The 26,628-nt window shown below is 43.1% G+C and overlaps 1 protein-coding gene across 4 annotated transcripts in view; it reads left to right on the forward strand.

Moving 5' to 3' along the window:
- The window catches only part of CUL1 (cullin 1), an 87,964-nt gene that overhangs the window by 51,062 nt on the left and 10,274 nt on the right, over positions 1-26,628 (forward strand). For all 4 annotated transcript variants that reach the window (XM_070369080.1, XM_070369078.1, XM_070369077.1 and 1 more), the window contains exons 3-13: positions 4,231-4,405; positions 6,098-6,265; positions 9,101-9,151; positions 9,363-9,453; positions 10,199-10,362; positions 13,817-13,979; positions 14,842-14,972; positions 23,819-23,926; positions 24,007-24,113; positions 25,353-25,401; positions 25,760-25,891. In XM_070369080.1, coding sequence (XP_070225181.1) covers positions 4,231-4,405; positions 6,098-6,265; positions 9,101-9,151; positions 9,363-9,453; positions 10,199-10,362; positions 13,817-13,979; positions 14,842-14,972; positions 23,819-23,926; positions 24,007-24,113; positions 25,353-25,401; positions 25,760-25,891 — 1,339 coding nt within the window. The remainder of the gene's footprint in view (positions 1-4,230; positions 4,406-6,097; positions 6,266-9,100; positions 9,152-9,362; positions 9,454-10,198; positions 10,363-13,816; positions 13,980-14,841; positions 14,973-23,818; positions 23,927-24,006; positions 24,114-25,352; positions 25,402-25,759; positions 25,892-26,628) is intronic.

The following is a 26,628-nucleotide window of genomic DNA, read 5'->3' on the forward strand; positions in this document are numbered from 1 at the left end:
TTTTTAAGACCTTTGTTAATCTAATAGCTAGAGATTGATATATTGCCAAGAAATAGAGATCAGGCTGATCTAGGTAACCTAAAAAGCTCCCTGGAACCAAACACCTAAAACTGGTGTTTGAAATGTGAAAGGGAGTTAAAAAAAAGTTTAAGTGAGAGTCTTGGTCCACGTGAACAAGTCAGCATATAGACCAAACAGCAGAACTAGAGCCTCAAGAATACCAACAGAAGGGCCTTTAGAGAGCACTTCTAAGTGTATTGAAAACAATTAGTGATAAAAGAGTCCAAAATATAAAGGGACAAAACACTATGGAAATAAGACATTATTTTAAAGAAGTAGGGAACTTCTGCAAATGTAAAATAAAGTTATTAAAGATAGATTTTTCATTGTTGAAAGAGAATCACTTAACCCGATGTGATAGGTAGATCAAGAAAAATTAGAAAAGTTCGAACAAAGATAAACTGATGGATGTAACGGACATAAATTGAGATATGGAGCTGAAATAAAAATGGTCAACATACATGTAGTTGTGAAACCTCCAGGAGAAAATTGAACGTAGCTCAGAAATGTTTGAAGAGGAAATAACCCAAGAATTTACCAGAATTGGTGAAAGCAAAATACTATGCATGTCAGATTTTAAGGTACTATCACAAGCATATGGATATGATGTATAACTCCAACATCATGAAAGAACTACCGTAAAGAAACTGGTGATCCAGTGCAAGGGGAAAGGGGAGGAAACGAGAGGCATAGAGAAAAATAATGAAAATAGAAAATGCAAGACAAGGTGGCAGAAATTAATCCATATATCAGTATAAAAACAGTATAAGTTTAAAACCAAGTCCTGGGTGTTCATTGGAGGGACTGATGTTGAAGCTGAAACTCCAATACTTTGGCCACCTGTTGCAGAGAGCTGACTCATTTGAAAAGACCCTGATGCTGGGAAAGATTGCTGGCAGGAGGAGAAGGGGACAGCAGAGGATGAGATGGTTGGATGGCATCACACCGACTCGATGGACGTGGGTTTGGGTGAACTCCGGGAGTTGGTGATGGACAGGGAGGCCTGGCATGCTGTGGTTCATGGGGTCACAGAGAGTCGGACACGACTGGGCTGAGCGACTGAACTGAAGTGATGAAACAGTTTCTTTTTTACAGGTAAATTTTACTGTGGTGATTTGCAATAGATAAACCAAAACACAGATACATGAAAGTTGAAATTAAAGAGGTGGAATACAGGTACTTGAGAGAAATTCTAAGCAAAGTATAGGAAAACCCATATTAACATCAGATATGATAGATTTTTAAGACCCTGTTGTTAAGAAAAAATGCGGTTACTTCCTAATGATAAAAAAGAACAAGTCACCAGGAATATAATTCCAATTTTGTATGCTTATTAACAGGACCTCAAAATATATGACAGATATTTTAGAGAATTATGAGACTCTCTGCCACCCCGTGGACTGTAGCCCGCCAGGTTGCTCTGTCCGTGGGATTCCCCAGGCAAGAATACTGGAGTGGGTTGCCGTTTCTTCCTCCAGGGCGTCTTCCCGACCCCAGGGATCAAAGCTGCCTCTCTTGCATCTCCTGCACTGTCAGGTGGATTCTTTACCACTGCACCACCAGCTGAAACTGTGCTGTCAGAAGCAAATGTACGGTTCATTATAATTTTTTTGTATTGTAAAGTTTGAAAACATGTAAAATAATTGCACGAATCGTTACATGTTTAGTTAAAAGAAACTGGCTCAGTCCTGTCCAGCTCTTTGCGACCCCATGGACTGTACCTGCCAGGCTCCTCTGTCCGTGGGATTCCCCAGGCAAGACTACTGGAGTGGATTGCCATTCCCATCTCCAGGGGATCTTCCCAACCCAGGGATCGAACTCAGGTCTCCCACATTGCAGGTGGTTTCTTTCCCGTCTGAGCACCAGGGAAGCCCTGTTGTTACGTGGTGAAGTGTGAACCGTTCACAGCAATGGTAAACGTTGGTGGACATTTGCCCTTCGGGAGGGGGAGGAGCACGTGTCAGTTACACTCGTTCCAGTCAAGCAGAAAGTCGATGGGGATTCGGATGGAATGAGTGGCACAAGTGTGTGCACACTGGGTCATGAGTTTGAGACAGCTGGTTGTATGTTATAACCTATGATTCTCTATTTGAAATATTTGTTCAAATGACTTAGTGTTTTATGACATAGTTCCCCTGGAGGAGGGCATGCAGCCCACTTCAGTATTCTTGCCTGGAGAATTCCACGGACAGAGGAGCCTGGCAGGTTTTGGTTCCTGGGGTTGCAAAGAGTCGGACATGGCTTAGCGACTAACACTTTCACTTCACTTTCTTTGATTACCAATGAGATTGCAGCGTTTCTTAGGTTTTTGGCCCCTAAACTACTAACACATGTTTCTTTCTAGCCTTTGGATTTTCAGTTGGAATCCTTATGTTTCTTTAGAGATGAATTTTTTTCACCCTGTTTTAATTTACCTTAATTTATTAAAAATAGTAAGTTTAAGATAGTTATTACTAAAATAGTTTCAGAATTTCAGATGAAGTCTTTATAGGACTTTGCTTAGAAAGGCCTTCTCCATCAAAATAATTGTGTGTATTTGTTTAGTTTTATGGCTTCTCTCTGTATATTTTAATTCTTAATCTATTTGTAATATATTTTGGAATACGAAATTTTTAAACCACCCCTTGCTATAATGCCATTTATTCAATAATCTTTATCCACTGACTTGAAATAATCTTTATATAGTAAGTTCTTAAACACACCAGAATATTTGGTTTCATGGTTTTTCTGTCTGAATAAGTATTGGTGTCTTAATTTTATCCAAGGTAGTCCCATGCACAGAGGAGCCTGGTAGGCTACAGTGCCTGGGGTCACAGAGTCAGACACGACTTAGCAACTAACGTACACAAAGCACACGCAGATGAACTGAAACAGTAGTGAAGGCTATGACAAAACAGCTTGTCTCCATCTGTCTCCATAGTGCGTGGTATTGCTCCTCTGTGATTGGTCAGCCTTGGGCATCCCTGAGTTTCAGCTGTGATAGAGGACTCCATCTCTTGAGCTACTGTGTTTTCTGCTTTTTATTAAATATTTTTCATTTTCAGAGTGTCATTCATTTCATTTCAGTCGCTCAGTCGTATCCGACTCTTTGCGACCCCATGGACTGCAGCGTGCCAGGCTTCCCTGTCCATCACCAACTGCCAGAGCTTGCTCAAACTTATGTCCAAGTTGGTGATGCCATCCAACCATCTCATCCTCTGTCGTCCCCTTCTCATGCCTTCAATCTTTCCCAACATCAGGGTCTTTGTTCCAGAGAGTCAGTTCTTCACATCAGGTAGCCAAAGTATTGGAGTTTCAGCTTCAGCATTATTCTTCCAATGAATATTCAGGGTTGATTTCCTTCAGGATTGAGTGGTTTGATCTCCTTGCAGTCCAAGGGACTCTCAAGAGTCTTCTCCAACACCACAGTTCAAAAGCATCAATTCTTTGACGCTCAGCTTTCTTTATAGTCCACAACTCTCACATCCATACATGACTACTGGAAAAACCATAACTTTGACTAGACGGACCTTTGTTGGCAAAGTAATGTCTCTGTTTTTTAATATGTTGTCTAGGTTGGTCATAGCTTTTCTTCCATGGAGCAAACGTCTTTTAATTTCATGGCTGCAGTCGTCATCTGTGGTGATTTTGGAACCCCAAAAAATAAAGTCTGTCACTGTTTCCATTGTTTCCCCATCTATTTGCCATGTAGTTTGGTTAAATCCACTTACAAATCATTTTAAAGGTTTTGGATATTTTTATATTTGTAACGTATATTTTTGGAAATATTCATAGCTTAAGCATCATAATAGACTATGGTCATAGCTTTTTGTTTTTCCTGAAGTAGATAATTGCTTTTTTTTTTTTTTTTCACTTGCAACTTTCTCTCTGTACCATTTGCCACTTTTCTTACCTTCTGATCCACTCTGGGGACAGTTTCCCACAAGGTAATGGCATTAGATGATCTGGAAGGTCCAGAATTCTCTTGGTGACTTCCTCCAGAAACTTCCATCCTCATAGCTGGCTGGCTCTTCGCTTGATTGGTGTCTAAATGGGATCTTTACTCTGGTTTTAACAGGTTTCTGTTGATATTTGGAAACATTGACACTGCCGTATCTTGTAAGAAACTATGTGTTAATAATGACTGTTGACATTGATGATGCCCATTGATTTCCTTGACTTTTCTCCAAGTCACGTTTATAACTACTGCACAAGTGTTCACCAGTCAAACCAGGCTCGAGGGGCTGGTGTCCCTCCTTCTAAATCGAAAAAGGGGCAGACGCCGGGGGGAGCTCAGTTTGTGGGCTTGGAATTGTACAAACGGCTTAAAGAATTCCTGAAGAATTACTTGACAAATCTTCTTAAGGTAAGATGTTTTACATTTATACTGAACATTTATAATATAATAGAATGTAAAAAAATTAAAAGTAGTGAAATAACAATTGTGAATTAATTTTTCATTGTTCTTGGCACTGACGTGTCTGCGCCTGAAGAGGTGCTGCTCTTAGGTCGTTTCCCCGTTATGAAGATGAAACCTTCCTAAGCCGTGTTCTGTTAACTTCTTAGATTAGAAGTTTCTGATGCCTTTCCCTATAGTAGTACTTTGCTTAAATTACTAACCATTTGGTGTTTGGTGGTTAGAAAGCGATGAACCTATTAATTTAAAGCATATAATTATGAATTCAAGTTACCTATGTGTATTTTGAACCCACTGTAATATTCTGTATTAAGTGTATGAGTGACTAAGGGTTATCCAGCCTCTGGTAATCACACTTTTCCAACGTGTTCTGTACACGTGTGTATAGAGATTTTTGATTTACACAAATAATGTCCAAAAAACTCCAGCATGCTCCAGATTTGTTTTTCTTAATGTATTTTGCAAGGTGACTGGAAACTTGAACATCATTTAACAGAGCAGAGTTGAATGAGCACAGTCGTGACCAAGACAATATCTTTTTCACATTCCCAAGCAGTCTTGATGAAGCCACTGTGTCCTCCTGGCCCTGATTCGCAACACTTTGTAAAGTGAACACTGGGATTCATTATTCTTTAGTATCGAAGTGACGAACAGCGTGTTGTGTTGTGAAAGGTGTTGATAGGCCTGCCATCAGCGATATTTTTTTTTTTAATTTCTAAAAAAGGTCATCTGGTATCATCCAGAAGAGCTTAGCATTACGTGTTTGGGTTCATCCCTTGTTATTTAAATCTAAATGAACACAAATTTGGTTGTATCAAGATATGGTCAGGTTTCCACGTGGCTTGTTGGGTCACTTGTGCACCCGTGTGTTTCTGGAGCTTTGTCCTGTAGCCTTTTTATTCTGCCAGTTGGAGGGCCTGAGGCTGAGAAGTTCAGGGGTAGCCCCAGACCCCGAGTTCATGGAGGGGCTGACCACCACCAGTTCCCCCGAGCTCCCGGGATTTCTCTTCTCCTGCAGCACATTTTAATGATATTGCCATTTAATGCCCCATGTTTAAAGGGTAAGATGTCATTTGTAGATGTTATTAATACCTAAGAAAAAGTTTCAAGTTAGTTTCCTTTCAATAAAGATTTGTGGTTTAAGTTGTAGAAATTTCAGTAAAAGTAATTTTTATAATTTTTAAGTATATTTAATGAAGAAAGAAGATACATTAAAAAATGAAATAGTATTGGCCCCATGACCTAAATTGCTAATTGGATATCTTTTTTAACAGAGAAATTATCAAAAAATAAGGGATTTCCTTAACCTGCCCTATTTATGAATATAAAGGAATTACTCTCATATTCTGCAAGTTCAGTCTTTTACAAATGTATATGCATATTTAATACTGTGAAAAAAGTTCCAGTTTGGAATGAAAGTATTTTTGTTAAAATTCTCTTTAGTCTAACCCTCAGGAGTTACATTCTTGTGAGAATTTGTAGTAAATGAGTGTGTTTTGTGTACAGAATAAAGAACCCATCTGTCTAAAACCATGAGCATCAATGTATCTTAATGCAATAGATTTGTTTCAGTGAACTCTTATCTTTAATTCATCACGTGACAAATTAGTCATCTTAAAGCTTTAGTTGCCTTGTTTCTAGGACGGAGAAGATTTGATGGATGAGAGTGTACTGAAGTTCTACACTCAGCAATGGGAAGACTACCGGTTTTCAAGCAAAGTGCTGAACGGGATCTGTGCCTACCTCAATAGACATTGGGTTCGCCGCGAATGTGACGAAGGACGGAAGGGAATCTATGAAATCTATTCTGTAAGATTTCACCACACACCTTTCAGATGTGTGTTTTTCTTGGAGATGTTTCCTTTCCAGCAAGGGATCTAAGCAGATAGTGAGCAGCTTTCAGACTAGCGAGCTAATTTTCAAAAAATGGCCCTTGGATGTTTTGTGGCAAGACAGGAGAAGAATGAGTAATTGGAAGTTCTAAAATACAGCCTGCACGCTTCTGCAGTTACTGATTTAAAAAGCCGACCGTGGGGCTGAGCCTGGAGCTGTCACCATCTTAGCACAGCAGGTCCTGCAGGCAAAGCGGGTCCCCCTCCCCAGGACTCGGGCCTCCGTAGTCAGTCTTGTGGCCTTTCAGGGTCAGGGAGACTGCTTCCAGGAGTGGACTGTGATGTGAACTTCCATCCTGCCCACTCACTTTAGGAAGTAATGACACAGAGTTCAAAATGGATGGGTTTTTAAAAGACTGCAGAAAAATAAATTCTGAAAAGGCAAAGTCTGAATTGTTAAAAACACCTTCATTAGTATGTTTCTTCAGTTAAGGAAGCTTTTTCCAAGCCCTGTTGGTTTTCAAAGTGTGGTCCCCAAACCCTCAGCATCATTGTGACCTGGGAACTTGTTAGAAAGGCAAATGTTTGGGCCTCAAGCAAGACTTGCTTAACTGAACGCTCTGGGGGTGGGGCTGGCCAGCGTGATGTTAGCAGGCTCTCCAGGTGGTTCTGATGCTCATTCTAGTCTGAGAACCAGTTAAGGGAGGACTTAGACTCCCAGAACAGCCTCTCTGTTCATAATGGGCTCGGATACACAGACAGTACGTTTTTTGAATGGTGTAAAGTGTCAGTTCTTTTGAGAACTGGAGATAATCTGTGAGATTATCTCCAAACCCACGAGTGCTGCTGTAATAGCAGTGCTTTGTAGCTTTACAAGTTTAATTAAAAGAAAAACATAACGTACCATAGATGCATAACAAATTTTTATCATTTGTATAGCTCAGTTTCTATACCAAACTATTAACTGCTTCTTTATAATATTTTGTAACATAGCTTTAACAAAGCTTTCTATGTTTAGTGTTGATTTGAGCCTCATGTAGTTTGCCTTTTTCGTTAAAAATAACTTCTTGAGACTGAAGATTGTCTGTGGGAATCAGCATGATTTTGATTTCCCCCTGACCGAAAGCACCGTATGTGTGCCCTATAGTAATGTCACAGGCTCCTACAAATCATTATGGTCTTTAAACTTTTTATATACTGTTTTCAAAATTTGACTGCTTTTTTTCTTTTAACTTTCAAAATTCATAGTTTCTACATCCTTAAATGCTGTAGTTGGTTTAGACGTGCACTCTTTAGCAGAGGCCAGTCGACACCCCTGTCTGGAAACAGTGTTTCCTCTGCGTGCTCTTCCGTGAGGCTGTTGAACTCACAGTGCAAATACCAATTGATACATGAAACGGTTCTCACATGGTGATCTCTTGTTGCATTTTCCAGAATCTCCAGGAGATGGGGATGCTTTGTCATGAATTATAAAGTTTTCCTTTTTTCCTAATAATTTTTTCTTTCTCTTCAGTTACAGAAGGTTGTCAGTTTCCTTTCAAGTCAACCAGAGGACATAAATTAATTTCATTATCCACATATTGAAGTGATGCAGCAGGACTTTCCCCCTGATTCTGTCCCTCTGAACTTCCTCTGGCCTACCTTTGGTCCTGCTCTCTTAATCTTGCCTTTCTTCCTTCAAAGCAACCAGTTGTCCAGAGTTAAATCACATCTGTCTTATGCTGTCTCAAGTTAGAAAAATGTTGGGAAAGAGTTATTTTTGAAGGTGTAGTGTCTTCAGCAGACGTTGATGGCCGCACACGGCATGTCCCCTGCCTCCCTTCTGCACCGAGGAGCCCTGGGGAATTGGAACAGAGGGTGTGCACCTGGAGAGTTAGTTCCCAAACCTTGCCCCCCAGGGGGCATTTCTCCTGAAAAACTAAGACTCTTCCCTTCCCAGCATCTTCTTTGACAGGCTAGTCCCTAATTCTGAAATCACCTTTTTTTTCTAATAGAAGACTTGGGTATACATTGTTCATATCTTATTAAAGATATTTTCTCTTAAATACTGCTTTCATGCTGCCCTTTTTTTGGCAGAAATTTTTCATTTTGTAAATGAAATTTACATAGAATCTTTTCAGAACTGTATGTATAAACCTAGTTTTATCTGTGGTTAAATTTGGGGGGAAATAAGACTGTATTTATTTAAGTTTCTCAGCAGTTTTTGAGTATTAAATTCCCTTAAGTTTGAATTTAACTAAATAATACTTCTCTCAACAGTTTAAAAGCCATATATGAATTAATATTTCCCTTTTGGGGGGGCGGCGAGCATTTTATAGTAGTTGTCTGACATATCCTCTATGAGAAGTTTCAAAAGCTTTTTTTAAAAATGCGTCATATGCACACACATAAGTAAAATGGGAAATTTGAATACTTTATGTATAATAAAGGTTTCCCAGGTGGTGCACTGGTAAAGAATCTGCCTGCCAATGCAGGACGCACAAGAGACTCAGGTTTGACCCCTGGGTCGGGATCCTCTGGGGTAGGAAATGGCAACCCATTTCAGTATTCTTGCCTGGAAGATTCTTAGACAGAGGTGCCTGGCAGGCTACAGTCCATGGGGTCGCAGAGTCAGACAAAATTGAACAGGCAAGAGAAAAGAGACATTTTTAACTCAAGAGAATGGCTCTCTGATTTCATCATGATTTTTTGCCAAGTTTATAATTTAAAAGATTGATACATATAATCTGGGATTAAGGCTGTCTCCTACAGCTTTGAAAAAACATAGTAAAAGCATAACCATTTAATACTGTTGCTCTTTTTTTTCACCCAGCTTGCATTGGTGACTTGGAGAGACTGTCTTTTCAGGCCACTGAATAAACAGGTACTACTTGTGCGTGTCGTCTTTTCCTTTTAAAACCCCTCCCAGGTCTCATACCTTAGGCGTTGTCTTCCTCACTTCTTTATAGTATCCTCAGAGTACCTCTCATCTTGCCTTTGGCAGATTTAAATGTTTAAGAGCTATGTAGTAACATAATATTGATGCATACCATAGTCTGTAATCTTCATGTCTCTTTCCTGTATCTGTTCTAAAGGTAACAAATGCTGTTTTAAAACTTATTGAAAAAGAAAGAAATGGTGAAACTATCAATACAAGACTGATAAGTGGAGTTGTACAGTCTTATGGTAAGCAGTTTCCCTTTAATTTAGTGAAAGCTTTGATATCAGTGGCAGTGATAACAGTGATGCAATAGATTTGCTTTCAAATAGTATTATCAAGAATATTGTTAGCATTTATCAACGTACTCATAATTCTCTTTGTGTCAGTGTGATTATGTTTGATTTTATCCATTATAAAGATTGTTTATCCTCATCCCTTAAGGAGATTTTGATGGACTAGACATTTGACATTTAAATTATTTTCTTTTCTGGTTTCATACTGAATTACTGGATCTATATACCTGTATAGACTGAAAACTAAGCACTTATATATGCTTAGAGTGTCATTAATGGAGCTGAATGATAACCAGAAATCTGTATCATCTTGAACAACTGCCATTGAGAAGCCAATAAAGTAACACAGTGTTTTAAGACTTGAGTAATGTTCTATTTCTTTGAAAGTTTAAAATTAAGCATTATTATTTTTAAGCATTAGAAATATTAAGATGTTCTCTTAATGAACTTGATGAGAACTTTGAAGCATGCCTGGCTGTCGGTCAGAATCACTTGCCTTTGTGTGTCTTGGATTTTTTTTCTTTTATGCAAAATGCACTTAAATACCAGAAAATAAGTTTGCCTTTTGCCCTGCAATTTTATTCTTACCTTTTCAACATAACTTAAACTGAAAGCTACACCTAAAGTAAAATATATATTCCTTAAAATATAACCAAAAATAATGAGGCGGTTGAAACATAGTTCTGTTTACTTCCAGTGGAGCTGGGACTGAATGAAGATGACGCCTTTGCAAAGGGCCCTACGCTAACAGTGTACAAAGAATCCTTTGAATCTCAGTTTCTGGCTGACACAGAAAGATTTTATACCAGAGAGAGTACCGAATTCTTGCAGCAGAACCCGGTTACTGAATATATGAAAAAGGTAAGGTTAAACATACTTAAAGTAGACTTAAGTTAAAAGTTACCGCTGCTCAAATAAATTACTCTTTTTACTCATATATGAGCTTCCTTCAGAGTCGTTTCTTGAGCACTGTTATCCAGTGGTGTTTGCAGCAGGTGCACATGGTTTCTCCCCGTTCACTAAGGAGCTTGTATAAATTAGTTTAATAATCGTGGCTCATGTTCTCCTACTGTGTGGAGGATGTAACTGTTACAGCTGAATGACGTACGTGTTTGAACACTCTCTCCTAGAATGTACATGTGTATCTAATGGCAGCCACGGTCTTACATCAATGAAAAAATAGTATTTAAGAAACATATTTTTTTCTGTAAACTTTAAGCTTTTTACTTTTTTGCTTCTGAGATCTCTCCTAAAAATCTGTTTAACACAACCTTCCAGTGTGTATTAGAGAGGTCCTTCTGAAAGAACAGGATCGAAATCTTAGATGAGAAGATTGGGGATTGGTCTCTGCATCATAAATGTTCTACATTAAGTGATGTCACAGTACAGTTCTACGAGAATTATTCTAACTTCCCTTCTCGGAAATACCGGTGTCCCAGACTTAAGCTCAGAGGAGTGACCTCAGTCAGAGGTCAGCAGACTTTCCGTGAAGGGCCAGATGGTAAATACTTCAGACCTTGTGCACATGTGGTCTTGTCTGCAACCATTCGGCTCTGCATTGTGGCGCAGAAGCAGCCGTGGCAACATCTAAACCGCGTTCCAGTACCAGTTTCCTTCCAGCAGAATTTTGCCCCCAGGCAATAGTTTGCCAACCCCTGACCTAGATGGGCAAGGAGACTTCCAGGGAGTCTGGGGCTGTGTGTCTGACACCCACTTCTCCTTTTATTGTCTGTTCACTTGGAGAGCAGAGTCACTGCAGAGTCACTTTCTCCATGCGCTGAGACCAAAAGTCAAGGAGAGCAACAGCTCCCCTGTCTAACCACATAAAGTCCTTCTCAATTTGTCCATGACATTCCTAGTACATTTTCCCATAAGAGATAGTAATTATAAGTGGGTCTTACAAGTCTGAATTTAAAAGTCCTTGACAGACAAATACTTGATCCTTGAAAACCTAACAGAAGTGGAACCCCGCAGAACTATTACACTTGGGAAAGTGATGGTTCTTTGTGTATTTACGAGTTAAATTAGCTTTCGTGTGCCAGTCTGGAAGCTAACCAGCTTATTGAGAGTTGAAACAGCTGCCTGACCAATCAGTTTTAAATCTAAGCACTGATTTTTACAGTGTAGTTTTCATAAACACATCTTTTATTGAACTGTACTATATATGGTGAGTCTTTTAAAACTGTGTATGTTTTTTAAAAGTGGCCTTTTATCAAGGTACAAATCCACACGTGTGGTTCAGGCCTTTTCATTTCATGGGCTTCTTAGTGAATTGCAGTTACCTGCTGTCCACACCGAGGAAGGTGGTAGTGCTTTGGTGCATGGAAATCCGCTTTATAGACTTACGGTTTCAACCCAGTCTGAGCCCTGCCTTCAAGGGAGAATGTGCTACCTGCATCCTGGCTATCTTAAATGGGGCTTCTTGGGTTAAAGGTTTGGCCCAAATCTGCTTGGGTCTTAGCAAACGTGACAGCCATTCCATTTGAAAAATTCATCATGTAGAGATTCTGTAGGCTTAAAATTGGAATTTAACCGTCTGAACAATGCTACTGTTACCACTAGCTGTAGGCTTGCATCTCAGCTATGTGTCTAACTGAAAATTGTCACACTGGGTTATGTGTCTAAGTAAAATGGGGGTTAAAGTCTAGTCCTCAGTTTCCTTACCTGTAAAATGAGGATACTTTATCATCATCATCATCATCATCATTATTATGTATTATTTGATGTTTGGCCATGAGTATGCATCAGAACGTCCAGTGTATGCCTGATGATATATAGGGTAAAATATGGAACATTTTATTCAGTAACTTGAGAAATTATGTTTATATCCGAACACTCTATTAGAAAGTAAAATACAAAACTCATGAACAGTATTGAGATAAAACATCAACTTTCAAGAACTACTCTCCTTTTAGCAGCCCGTTTGGGCTAGATGTACAGATTCTCTGGGGTCTGTGTTCCTTTTTCTTGAGTTGTCCTTCAGGGGAAGCAGTTGAGACTCTGTGGCTTCCCTGCCCTTGATGGTGTCAGCAAGTGAGCAAGCCTCAGCCACGTTAGTTTCAGTGTATCTTACTTTCTCCTGTGATTGAGTCTGTGGTGAGCTTCCAACGAATATTTCACCTTTCTAGGTTTCTAATGTCATTTTTTTTAAGTTTTAAAAATAAAATACATGTTAGGAATTTTCTTACTGCTTTTTGATCCATTTTTTCATTTTGTTTTTCCTGTATACTGATCCTAATAGAATTAATAGAGACAGTCTTTGCTTAATTTTATTTAGTCCTTTTGAATTTGTACTCTGATATAATTATCTGCCAAGTACAATGGTGATCACGAGCTTATTTACCGTCAACAAAGAATGTAAATCACTGTCCCTCCTAAAACCTAATGACTTCATACCCAGGACTTTGGGTTTTTTGGTTTCCCCGGTCATGACACTTTACTGTAGTCTGTGAAATGTGGAGAATAGCATTATGTCTGAAAAAAAAACAATGTACATACCTTAATTTGAAAATACTTAATTGCTGCTGCTGCTAAGTCGCTTCAGTCGTGTCTGACTCTGTGCAACCTCATAAACGGCAGCCCACTAGGCTCCTCTGTCCCTGAGATTACTAAATGATGCCAAAACAATTATAATAGCAACATCAAAGATCACTGACGAAAGGTCAGCTTAACAAATAATAATAATGAAAAAAGTTTAAATATTTTGAGAATAACTGAAATGTGGCATAGACACACAAAGTGAGCACATGCTCTTGGAAAAATGGTGTGTGACAGCCTTGCATAATTCAGTCACCACAAACCTTCAGTTCCTATTTAAAAAACAAAAACCAGTACCAAAGCACAATAAAAGGAGGTTGGCCTGTGGACAGTAGTCCCCCCTTGTTCACGGTTTCAGTCACCCACAGTCAGCCTCTCTCTGACAATATTGAATGAGAAGTTCCAGAAATAAACAGTCTATACGTCTTAAATTGCAGAGTATCGATAAGGGTATTACCCCAAAAACGTGTGAAACAGCACGTATCTGTAGGAAGAAGATTGATGTAAGGACATTGGATGGTTAATCATGATAACCTCGTTGAAGTCATCTGAAGAGGACTTGGAAACAAAAATATAGGTTACAGAGGAAGTGGTACACTCCAGGGACCAGTTATTGTGGTTAGCATTCCCTCCCCACCCCAGCCCAAATCGAAGGACCCCTTCCCTTCTCTTGTTTTCTTCCTCATACTAGGTAGGGCAGGATTGTGAGTTGAATTTGTCATTATTTTTGTTTAAAAAGACGCAAGTCCAAACTGTTGACCTGAGTTCACTCCCACAGGCGGAGGCTCGTCTGCTGGAGGAGCAGCGCAGGGTCCAGGTGTACCTTCACGAGAGCACGCAGGATGAGCTCGCCAGGAAGTGCGAGCAGGTGCTCATCGAGAAACACCTGGAGATCTTCCACACGGAGTTCCAGAACCTGCTGGACGCCGACAAAAATGAGGGTGAGCCACTGAGATTCGGAGCGCGTGGATGTTTATTACGATCTGTGATCGTGAAGTTGTGTGAACACCAGCCATTCTTTAAGAGGGCTGTGTGTGTGTGTGTACCTTGTGGTGTGTTACTCTCAGACGTCTGCAGCGTGTTTTGGGGGTGACTTTGGAGGAAGAGCGTCTTTTCAGTTTGGTTTGGAGTCCTGACTTGCCCACACACTCCGTGCTCAGTGATGCTGCCACTGCTTGGTGCGTGCGAGTATGTGACTTTTTTTTTTTTTTGAGTATGTGACTTTTATGCTGAAAACTCTTAGAGATGAGAGGGCTGCTGTTTTGCAAAAGTATTTCCCATACCCTTCCCTTGTTTTCCTGGAACATGTGAGGAGCTCAGTAGAAGATTGACGCAGGACTTTTCTTCTTTGGTGCTCATAAATCAGCCATGTGCCATGCATATATTAAGTGAAGAATGTGGGGGCCCTTTTTTGGCTGAATTGTTTGTATAGTTGAGATGGATATTCATAAATACTCCTTAAATTTATCCATTCTTGTAAAGAATATTTGAGTGCCTATTATGTATTAGGCATAATCAGTTTCTCAATCTTGAAGCATCACCTGTAGTTCCTGTTCATCTTTTTTCTGTTATATCAGTGGTTTCTCCTGGCAAGGGAGAAATATGCTTTCATAATCACATGATTTCATTGTTACTTTTGGCTAAATATGAAATATTTGAGTACAATTAAGTGCAATTGATTATTAGGTCTAAAAACAGAGTGGTTTTATTTCACTGCACCTTTCCTCTCTATAAATACATATTTAGTGGGATGGATTTGCAAAGTTTGTTTTGATGCATAAAGGTGGCACCTTCTTCTTTCAGATTTGGGTCGCATGTATAATCTTGTATCTAGAATCCAAGATGGCCTGGGAGAATTGAAAAAACTCCTGGAGACACACATTCATAATCAGGGTCTTGCAGCAATTGAAAAGTGTGGAGAAGCTGCATTAAATGTAAGTACTGTTCAGCTGAACACCGGTGGGACCTAACCATTCCCGGGCGTGGACTGCAGGCGGGTGTCCTGTCTGCACCTGCAGGTCTAGGGGGTAAGACTTTTGCTGGACTCTCATAGAGAACTGGCTGCTGGCTCTTTAGGAGTTTCACAAGCGTCTTTGTTTAGTAAATATCTCCATTAATTTGCCTCTGGCACTTCTTAGGCATTAAGGATGTTATTTCTTGATATTTTTTTTTTCCTTTCATTGTTTGTCAAAATTACCATTCCTTGCACTAGAAGAGAGAAGATGATTCCATAGACAGAACAGGTTGAAGCCTCCTAGAGCCCTGGCTCTGGCACCGTGGGCCACAGGCTGCCCCATGCAGGAACTTTGGTCTGAGTACTGCTCTCCATTTGGAGACCTCAGGGCTGTTTGCTCTGGAAAGGCCCTGAGATGTATGGCATTTCTCATACAACCCCTGTCCCCACTGCCGCCCCCACTCCAGGAGGTACCAGAATATTTCTGCTGGGTTTTCTATGATTCAGTTTTTGATTTTATGTAGGAAGTATCGCGTGTTTCTGAGAGACAGGTAAGTTGTCTTCAGGTTTGTCCCTGTTGTGCGCTTTAATTTCAATCGTGTTCAGGACAGCTAACAGAGAAGAAAAGCTCCTAGAACACAGTTGGTTCTTCTGCCTGAGTCCGAAAACTTTTTGTCCCTGATTTTACTGTGTTTGGTGTAAAGTATTTTGCGTCTGTTTTCCTGTCATCTTTGGGGGCTCCTTTTCCACTTCTCATTATGGGCTTACTGCATCATTTGTTGCCACATCTGTGGATTATCAGAGGGAAGAACGTAAACACACCTTAGAGTTTATAAAACAATACAGTTCATACTTAGCGAACGGCAGAGGACAGGCTTGGTGGTGGGTGCTGTGGAAGGTCTCCAGGTTTCAGGGCAAGGTCCCACATCGAGACTCGCAGTGCCGTGGGGCCCCCACCCTCAGACCCCGGGGATGGTCTGTCCAGGCTCAGATCCAGCTCTGTTGTTCACTGACCGCTGACCGCATTGCTCACTCGCTTGTGCTGTCTGTGGCTGTTAGGAAGAAAGACTAATGATGGTGACCACCTTCTAGAGGTTTTGTGAATAAAGAACACTTAATGCTTGTAAAGGGCTTCTTTCATGAAAGCACGCAGTGCTCAGCAGTGAGGATTGCAGTTGTTCTCAGGTGTCCAGTCCTGTTTTTTTTTTAAATTATGTAAAAATTATATGATGATTTTTCTTACATCCAAACTCTGAGTGTTCTTTGTTGAAGAGTCTGACGCACAGACACAGGTACACACACGCACGTGTGCACGTACATGAGACTCAAAAGGGGCCACCTTGATAGATAACTTTTCAATAATGTAAGGTTTTCCCAGTTGTTAACTCAAAACCCAGTTTGGCCAGAAGGGCAGGGTAGCCATCCATTTGGCTGGAAAACATGTTTTACTGCTAATAAATCTGATGTAGGCTGAAATTTTTACAGGTTTTAAATGTGTAATGTGATTCAAATAATAATTATGTGTTACAAACATCAGAATGGCCTTAAGAACTTTCTGAAGGCATATTTTTCATAGTTAAATGGATTTGAGAATCACACGTGTTCCTGGGTAACTGGTGCCCAGGGAATTCCCCTCGTGGGGTTCCCCTCGCTTCACCCAAAGAGGAACTGGCGGTCCTCTCCCCGTGAAGTGTGGCTGAAAGCCTGAACACACGTGCTGCTTTTAGACACGCTGCGTCTTGTACCTGCTGCACCCCGAGGCCGGGGAACACTCGAGAACAAGGCTGGGGATCAGGGCTCCTCTCGGGGGACGAGGGCTTCACGCCGAGGCAGCTCAGTGAGGTCCAGCCCACCTGCCGTCACGGGAGATTCTAGCGGAGGATAAGAGCTGTCGGCCTTCAGAGGCTGGTGACTGAGGACAGGCGTGCCCAGCCACGCCGCCCACGCCGTCGGCATGCTGCACGGAGGCTCCTGGAGGACTTTAAAACCTTGTGCACCAAGGAATCATCAGGTTTAAACTGCTTTAGAGCTGAACAGAGGATCAGATCATTGTTTTAATAGGCAGGTTTGTTTCACAGGCGAGTCCCCCCACGTCTGGCCTCTGGACAGAAGAGAGAGTGGGCAGCTGGGTCAGTCAGCACATTCCATGTTATGCTTAGGTAGACGGGCCAGAGCCCGACACGTGTGCTCAGTCGCTGGCAGTATAGTGACGGTTTGTAGGAGAATGGTCAGATACAGGAGGAGACTTGAGGGGAGCAGCCTGGAAGCAGAGCCCACACCTTCAGGTTCGTTTACAAAGATTGAAGCCCACGGCGTGGCCGGCTGGGTCCTTGGTTTTATCTGCCACAGCAACCAGCTGCATGATGGTGGCTGGTGCTGTAACTCAAAGGGCCCACGTATGCTGCAGAGAAAATTGAAGTTGTTTTCATTGATTCCGCAAGGATCTGTGGCCTGGCTGAGCCCAGGGCCCTGTGCAAGGCGCTGCGCCTCTGTGCTCTCCTCGGGTCTCAGCTTTTCTTCTCAGACCTCCGTGCCCTCCTCCGCCTGCTCCAGTGACTGGATGGCGGGTCTGTTGTGAAACCTCACGTCTTCCCTCCTCCGTCCTTAGCTCAGCGGGGCAGCTGTGGGCTCGGTGCCCCCGCCTTCCCCTTTGCCCCCAGTAGCATTCATCCCCTGGGATGGAGTCATTTCCTACTGAGCCTGAACCAGCCGTGGGTCTTCACACCATCATATACGTGCTGTGCTGGACCTGCCTGGTTCTTGTCTCTGCCTAGATGTATGCCTTCTTTTTCCCCCATGTATTAAACACTTCATCTTCCAATACCCTCAAATGCCATTCCTTCCCCAAAGCCTTTCTCGACCACTCCTTGGAAATAGCATCATGTTGGACTGTTTACATGGCATTCACACTCCTTACATTTTAGATGTCTGTGTAAATGTCTCCTGCAGAGGTGGCTTTATCCACCGTTGTGCCCTCAGCCCAGCACTGTGCCTCACACAGAACAGGGTCTCAGTACACTTGGGTCTTTGTGATACTCCTCTGTCTCCAGCAGGATTCAGGGGGCTTACACAGTACGTAAAAGGCCGTAGGATAAATGAAACAGAACAGCAAAATAAGGGTTGCAAACACAAGTGAAGCTGAGTGTAGAATAGTGAATGGCACTCAGAATGCATGCAGTGAGGTGGTGAGGTCTGGTCTCTTGATAGACGTGGGTCACAAATTTGCCTCCAGTGTTTTCCATCAGTACAGAAAGCCCGCTGGAAAAGACAGCAGTACTTTGATGTACGGTCAGCTCCTTGATTCACACTGATCATAAGGAACAAGCCCTCAGCTCTGAGGAATGACTCTTATCGGCATTCAAAACTGCTAACACCTTTCCTAATGGTCCATCTAAGTGAACACCAGCTATGTGACAGTCATCCACATACGACGTAAATACAAAGTAAAACTATATCAGGTCTGGATGGCTTTGTAATTTCCCTTGACACCAAAATTTTATAGCAGAATGAAGTTCAGGAAAGGAGTCAATACAGACTTGTACGTACTTGCTAATGAATACTTGATGATACTGTTGGTTTCATGTTGAATTTTTAATTAGCACTCTGTTCTGCAGAGTCTGGGCGCTATTGTTCTCTACAAAGAAGGCCTCATAAATCAGGTATAGAGAATGTTTCATTACAGTCTTCAGGGCAGAAATGGCAACAGATAAGCACAGAGTCCTCTTTGAAAGTATCTTGACTGAGTGACTTCAGTCTAACTGGACCTGAAATGTAACCCAGCAAGAGTGGGCTTGTAGATACTTTGATGTCCCGCGGGGCTGTCGGTCTAATGGTGGGAGGTTGGCTGCAGACCTGGACTGGGGCGCAGGGTTGTCAACGTTTATTTGCAGGTTTGGGGAGGGGAAAGTGTTCTCCTGAGATGGAAAGGCGTTTTCAGGAGCAGCGCGGGGCTGCTGGCTCCAGGATCAGGAGTGACGGTGCTTGTAAGAGGAGCACTTAAAGTGGAGAAAGTTAAAGACAGACGTAAAACCAGGGAGCTCTGACAAGCATGTTTTTCAGCATAAGACTAAGGAGTGAGTTTGAGGCCGTATATCAGACTTGTAAAAAAAAGTTCTATGGTTTGGGTTGAGAAGTTGGCTTAGGTGTAATTAGAAGAACTGAATTGTGTACGAACTTAGCCCAGAATAAACAGAGTAACACGGTGCTGGGTGCTTCTGGCAGATGTAGGGTTAAATGATATATCCAAGATTCCCTTTCTCTCTGGAGTAAAATCCCAAATGTAAGAACTTAGTTCTGACTCAGTCTTCCTGTGCATGGTGAGAGAAGAGAGTGATCCACTCAGAGCCACTCCTGCTTGGGAGCCCTGCATGGGGAGCGTGATGCGGCTCTGGCTGGTCCGGGGGGTGGAGCACTCAGCCTCAGCCAGGTCTTCCCAGAGTACAGAGCGGGTGGGAGAAGGTACTCGACCAGCACTGCTGAATGCTGGGTGATGGATCATGGTGTCTGATTTTACTATTTCTCATTTTGAATATGTTGAAAATTTTCCATAACAAAACTTAAACAGAAAGAAAGAAAAAAAGAAATGTACTAGTTTTGATGCAGTTGATGTGGGAAAAGAGGGGACCAATGAGCTGTTTTAGGATAAAATGAAGCAGTTTTACATAGTAAGTCCAACTCATCATTTTAATTACAGAGAACTGATAACATGGTGACAATGCAGATTGGTCCAGAAAACATGCAGTTAAATTTGTCCACTCTGTCTTGCCATGAGATGAAGAGAACAACCTTTTTCTCTGAAAAACAAAAAAAAAATACACAAATGTCCATTTTTAGTCTGTGATCACCAGGCTCTGAGGAGACTCACTGTGTCTTAGTGTAACCAGGAAGCTCCCATCTCTCCTCCACCTGTAGGGGGAACCTCAGTCCTTTCTTCCACAGGCACACCCATCAGGGGAGCCTCCTCTTACCCAAATCGGACTTTATCCCCCACACCGATCTCAATTGTGGTTTAGCCTTGCTCTGCGCCTGCCCGCCCACCCTGAAGTGGCCGTGCCTGGTTCCCGGCCCAGTCAGAGGAGACCATGAACTTCTCTTGGTGTTTGAGCTCATGCCCAGCAAGGGGGGCAGCCTGAGCAGCACCCCATGACGATGCTGACCATCGTGTGATGGGGGAGGCCTTGCCTTTCAGGGTTCAGGGAGGTGCTCAGAAAATACTGGTGACGAGTCCAAGATTGGCAGCTGGGATCCTACACGGAGCCCCCAAGAGGTCTGCTGGGACAGGAAGCGGGGACGGGGCAGGTACACCTGAGAGGGCGGCCTGGGCCGGCCAGACCAGGGAGACCCCGAAGGCTAGGTCAGCGATCCACCTTAATTCCAAGGACAAGAGGAAACCAGGTTAGGCCATATAAGCCTGAAACTGACAATATGATTTTCTTTGTTTTCTCCTTTTTTTTTAAAATGAAATTGCTACCATGTGAAAAATGGATTGAAAGGAAGAAGAACTGTTAGCATACCAGTTAGGTTTGTTAAGAGTGGTTCAGATAGAAATGACACGGCTGGTGATGGGGACGCAGAGAAGGAATGAGGCAGTTAGACTCTGTAAAGGGCAGGGTTCATGTCGGATGATTGTTGAAGCCGGACAGTGAATACAGGGGGCGAGTTTTACGGTTATTTGTGATTTTTAATATATCTGAATCTTTTCTACAATAAAACGTTGACAGAAAAGAAATGTAAATAGCAGTGCAGAGAGCGGCAGAACCAGGGGGCGGTCAGGCCGACTCTGATGCTTCTGAGCGTCAGGAATTCAGGAATCCCCCTGCGTCCATGGCAGGTTGTGTTAGCCGAGTGGGGACATCTGGTCTGGAGAGGAATGTACCAGCCACAGGCAGAAAGATGCCCATCACGTAGGAGTTGGATAAGGTCCCCCCACCACCCTCCCCAACCCCGGGACCAGCTTGAGCGGTGTCATGTTTTCTTATATGCAGAGAACTCCTGCATAGTAAGAGTAATCACGCAGATTGCTAAGTACTCCATTCGTTTTTTTTTTTCTTTAACATCCAAAATTCGCATCTTCATGTTCTTAAAAAAGCACGCATTTCATTCAGCCAGCCTTTCCTCTGCCCTCACCTCTCTTGCTTCTGTGGCCCTGCCATTCGGGGCCCTCGGGAACAGCTCTTGCACATCACCATTTATCTCCTGGTTGCTAAATCACTCACCTTTTGAATGTTTTCTCCTCCATTAGACACTGCCGATGACTCCTTCCTCAGACTCCCTCCTCTGTGCTACTCCCGTGCGTCCCTGTCTCCGTCTGCCCTCGGTAGCTCCGAGGTGGCTTCTCTCAGGATCTCAGAAGCTAATTCAGGTCTCCAGGGCTCAGCGCCTTAGCACAGTCTTCCCTCAGGAGGTTCCATCCACACCCTCACTTCTTACCAGCCAGACTCCTGGCTGGGTCTTCTCCTGTTAGCCGAAAGGATCTGGAATTGGAGTCTGAAGGTTTCTGTTCCCTTAGAGAAGATCTGTCTTTCCATGGGGAGGAATTCATACCTGGCATTTCTTGGGAATTTGTGTTTTTTCCAAATCCTGGATCTGAGAAAAATCGGTCAAGAAATAAAGATGACGGGAGAGAGTGTAGTTCACCTGCAAACATAATGGCGACATAGAGGCGCTGCTGGTTCAGAGGACGCCATTGATGAGGGTGCAGAGCGAGGGCGGGGGTGCCGAGGCGGGAACTCTGAGCTTCAGGCTGTCTCTGGGAACCAGGCTGAGGCAGAGGGGCAGTCCAGTGCCCAGTTATAAATGTGTGTGTGTCCTTCTCTGCTCCTAAGAGGCAGTCATTCTTGCAAACGAAGCAAATATTAATCTGTTTATATTCATAATACACTTTTTATCAATCCTGTGAGTGATGTTCCAAGAAACAGCAAGGTTTGGAAGCAAATTAAGTCCTTAAATTGGCAGTTTTGATATGTAATTCTTTGTAATGCTGCTAATAACCTTACTGTGTGATAGTGTTTGCTGGCATTTTCCAGTGTTTGGGTACTTGTTGGAGGCGAAAGCTCTTTGTAAATACTTTAAAAGAACCAATGCCAAGAGAAAAACAGTATGAATGATGAGAAATAATTTGACATGAAGTCAGAAAACAATCTAAAATCTGAATTGGCAAAAGCAGTGTCAGTTTCAATGGCAAAACCAAAATTAAGTCAAGCGGACAGTATTTTCATTGTTAAAAAAAAAAAAAGAAATGAGTTTATATGAAGTAAGATGTGTGCTGATGGACAGGTATTTTTGGGTGCAGTCTTAGAAATCAGATCATTAATACAGAATGCAAGAACTTCTACACCTGGAGTCATTCTCTGGAAACTAAGAGCGGGATTGTACAGTTAGACAGTTAATGCTGTGTGTGTGTGTTCTAAGTTTTAAGATAGAAAAATTTTTAAACATTAAATATATGTGGCATCCGCTTTCAATATTTTAAGTGATTTTTATTTGGCAGTATTTTGTGTTAAGTTCCCTTTTAACATTTTATCAAATGTCTGCCCAGTAGAGGCCACTTTACATGTCACTAAAATGAAAATCTTGTCACAGTACTTTTATTCATAATAATAATAATAGGCCTTTCATGTTTATTATATCTTTAATAATAGAAAACCGCTGAACCTCCTGGTATAACCCTGTCACAGAAGAATGATTTAATGGTGACCCAAAATCAAGTCAGGTGTCATAGAAATGCAGAATAATTGGAATTGGGGGAATTGTGGTTTCTCCTTCCTGAACCAGAAGAGAAATACCTGTCGAGAATTGGGGCACGCTGGCAGACCATTGATACCTCCCGTCAGTGATGTGCTGGCCACAGAGCCCTGCGCTCATGCTGAGCCCCGTGTCCAGCAGCACCGCCTGGGCTCCGCCTGTCTGCTTAACCTCTCCCTGGGCCTTTTCCTCTCTGAGACTCTCAGGAGCAGGCTGCCCACATCAGGCTGGCCAGGTGCCCACCCATGACTTTGTTTCCTCGTTTCTAAGGGGGAGGCCAACAGCCCTGACCCCGCAGTGTGACGGTCAGGCCTGCGAGCTCAGTGCGCCCTCTGACACGCGGCCAGCCCTCGGAGTCGGCCACTCTGGTCTTCGTATGACCCTGGACTGTCCCCTCCGGCCCATCCTTCCTGCCTGCCTTCTACAGCGCTCCCAAAACCTTCCCTGAGGCTGGTTCTCACATCTCCTTTCTGTTCTGTCCAGAGACTCCCGGTGGCCACCCCACCGATCGCCCAGTGCTCTGACGGTCTCCGGGCCTGGCCTTTCCCACCCTAGATCTCTACTTGTCCTCGTCCATCTTCATATTTCCCGGGTGTACTAGTCAGACCCTCACTGCCACGTGCGACCCACCCCTGCCCTTGCCCACACGTCCTGAGACCTCAAACCTACATTATTCTTGCACTGCCTACTCAGCTAAGTTCTAAGTAACTTATTGACGGGTTTCCCCAGCCAAGAAAAAGTCCAGAATATGAAATTTTCAACAGCAAAAGTAGACAAAGCAAAGCTGTCACTTTGAAAGTTTGTTTTGTGTGGTTTGAGTTTTCAAATAATTTGAAAAATCCCTTTTTTGTGTAGTTCGGAATTAGTGTTTCATTTTGAGTGCAGAGAATATATTTTCTTTTATTATATCTATAAGCAGAATGTCCTATGTGTTTTGATGATGGGATGTGAACTATTTCTTGATCTTATTTGTTAGCATCTTTGAAGAAGGAAGCAGATCTTTTGGAATATTTTCCAGTAGCATGTGAGTATACAGTCTAGTCCCCAGGAACCAACTCGTGTCTGTTTTTCTCTCTACCCAAGGACCCCAAAATGTATGTACAGACAGTGTTGGATGTGCATAAAAAATACAACGCCCTGGTGATGTCGGCGTTCAACAATGATGCTGGCTTCGTGGCCGCGCTGGACAAGGTAGGTATGCTGGCCTGTGGCTCCGTGCGGGACCGGGCGGATGGCACACGGGCCTCTGACGGTGTTTCTGTGATCTGCAGGCTTGCGGTCGCTTCATAAACAACAACGCAGTTACCAAAATGGCTCAGTCGTCTAGTAAATCCCCCGAGTTGCTGGCTCGATACTGTGACTCCCTGTTGAAGAAGAGGTACTAGTGCGTTTGTGCATTTTCTTAGTAAACCTGCTTAAAGCCTCGGCCTCTAGATGAGGAGTTAAAAGTTCTGTTACGTGTGTCACGTTGTAATCTTTTTGTACCTTTTGGGAAGAATACTGTAAACCAAGCACACCTTCTTTGTCCTCCTGAAAGTCATTTCACGATACGTGTTAGTGCCCAGTTCACCTGTTCCTTACGGCTGTAATTTCTAACGTCTGTAATTGTAGACGGTGTGAGCGTGACCCTCCTAGCTAAAAGGCTAAAATTTGGAGCTCTATCAAATGAAAAACTTGGCGTATTTTAAATACGCAGGCACTCTGGCAGAGCTTGAGTTTGTTTGGCAGGACACACAGCTGCTTTTTTAGCCGTTGTCTTTTCAGAAACTGTCTCATCGAGTCTGTTGATAGGCTGTTCTTTAGTTAAGGCAGCTGACGCAGACAGAGGGGTGGAGAGCTCCAAAGTGCGGCGCTAATGAGCGTGCGTTAGTGACTGGATGCGAGTGGGCACCAAGGGAACCTTTGAGGAGAGGGACACGGCCCCAGCCTCTAAGGGAGAAGCACGAAGCTTCCGGCCAACCGTTCTGAAGCAGGAGCCCCTCTTCAGAGCCTGTTTGGTGGTTGGGTCATTTTAGATGAATTTATAGGGATCTCATTTATAGAGGACTCTAAGAGCAAAACCTTTAAATTTTTGTTTGTCCTGAAATCACTTTTCAATTAATATTTGCTCGTAGCCCAGAATGAATGAATCAGTTGCTAAAGGACAGCCATCTGTTTTGTAGACATAACGACAAGTGGGAGGCCGCACTGGGGAGGGAGTTTAAAAAGCCCTCCTACTACCTTTAACTGTTAGGCCATTGAATGGCCTTTTATTTTTTCAAAGTTAAGTTCAAGCATATTGAGGAAAGCAATTAGAAAAGTGAAGCTAATTTACTTACATTTAAATGGGTTATCTTAAAGGAAAACTTGATTCAGAATGTTTTGGGAAACTTTTCATTTTTGTTGTGGATGTTCTAAATGATTATTTGGAAGGATAGTTTATGAAATAGAATATAAGATTGCCAAATGGCCACAGGTTAGAAAAGCTAACCTTCCCTCATCCACGTGCTGATCTGAAAAAAAACTCACCGTTTGAACCGCATGTGATATGGTAGTTTGGTAAAGAGGTGCTTGTTTAGTAAACATTTGCTGGTTTTTTTTTAATTAATAAAACACCATGCCTTTTAAAAATTTTCAGTTCCAAGAACCCAGAAGAAGCAGAACTCGAAGACACGCTCAACCAAGTGGTAAGGTGCTGGCTAGTTACATCGGTTTTCAGGAACTTTTTCTCTGACAGATGGCTTTAAGGTTATGTATATGAGGCATCTGTAAAGTAGTAGAAACACTTATTTTATTCTAAATCCGACTTTACTTCCTGTACTGAGTTAACTTTAGCATTTGTACCTTTCTCATTAGTAATAATTCCAGACCAACTTAGTGTGATTTAAGGAGTGGATGACAGTATTAAAGATTACGGGGGCAGTATTTTCTGTCCCTCTAAATGTCAGCATACGGGGTGGGACAGACCAAGACCCACGTGTTGCCTCCTGGCCTGTGGCTGGGACCGGTCGTAAGGCGTGTGTGTGCTCTCTGGCGGCTTTCCAGATGGTGGTCTTCAAATACATCGAGGACAAGGACGTGTTTCAGAAGTTCTACGCAAAAATGTTGGCCAAGAGGCTCGTGCACCAGAACAGCGCGAGCGATGACGCCGAGGCGAGCATGATCTCCAAGCTGAAGGTAAGGCCAGCTTCTCTTGGACAGCGCGGCCTCGGACGCCGAGGCTCCCAGTCCCTCCAGGCTGTCGGCTGGGCCGAGCCATCAGCTGTGATGGCGTGGTGTGAGCGCTGCCGCTGCACACCGAGAGCCCACCATCGTTGTCGAGACGCGTCCAGGCCCCAGTCGTAGGGCTGCCTGTGCTCTCCCCGACACTCACGTGTGCGCCCATGTGCACGCACACACAGGTTCCCAGACACAGACATGCGCCCACACATGCACACACGCGCCCTTCTGCTGCAGCTGAGCCCATCCAGCGCATCCTCTCCCAGCTCCTGTGCACAGCCCCAGCTCTGCACGCCCCCACCCCCCACCACCAGGAATCGCTCCAATTGGCATGGCCTCCACTCCACTCGTATGTTTCGCCGGCCTTGAGCAAGTGGGGCTTTTCGTATTTCTCTGGGCTTGGTTGACTGTTGGTAGCCCCACGTCTGCGGGAGGACAGGAAGCATCACCTTAGCTGGCTGTTGAGCGCTTTTTCTTAATTCGGCTCCTGCTGCACCTGGCCTCTCAGGCACTGTTCCGTGTTTTATGGCGTATTTCACTGTGACCGGAAATCAGTTAATGAGAGTGTTACTCGGTGCGGGCTGCTGTGACAGAAAACTGTAACTGAGTGGCTCATACAGGAGAGAAGTGTTCTCAGAGCTCCAAAGGCTGCCGGGATGCGCAGGTCAAGGTCCAGGCAGCTCAGTGTCCAGTGC

Source organism: Bos mutus, chromosome 4 (assembly GCF_027580195.1).
Source record: "Bos mutus isolate GX-2022 chromosome 4, NWIPB_WYAK_1.1, whole genome shotgun sequence".
Taxonomy (NCBI): domain Eukaryota; kingdom Metazoa; phylum Chordata; class Mammalia; order Artiodactyla; family Bovidae; genus Bos; species Bos mutus.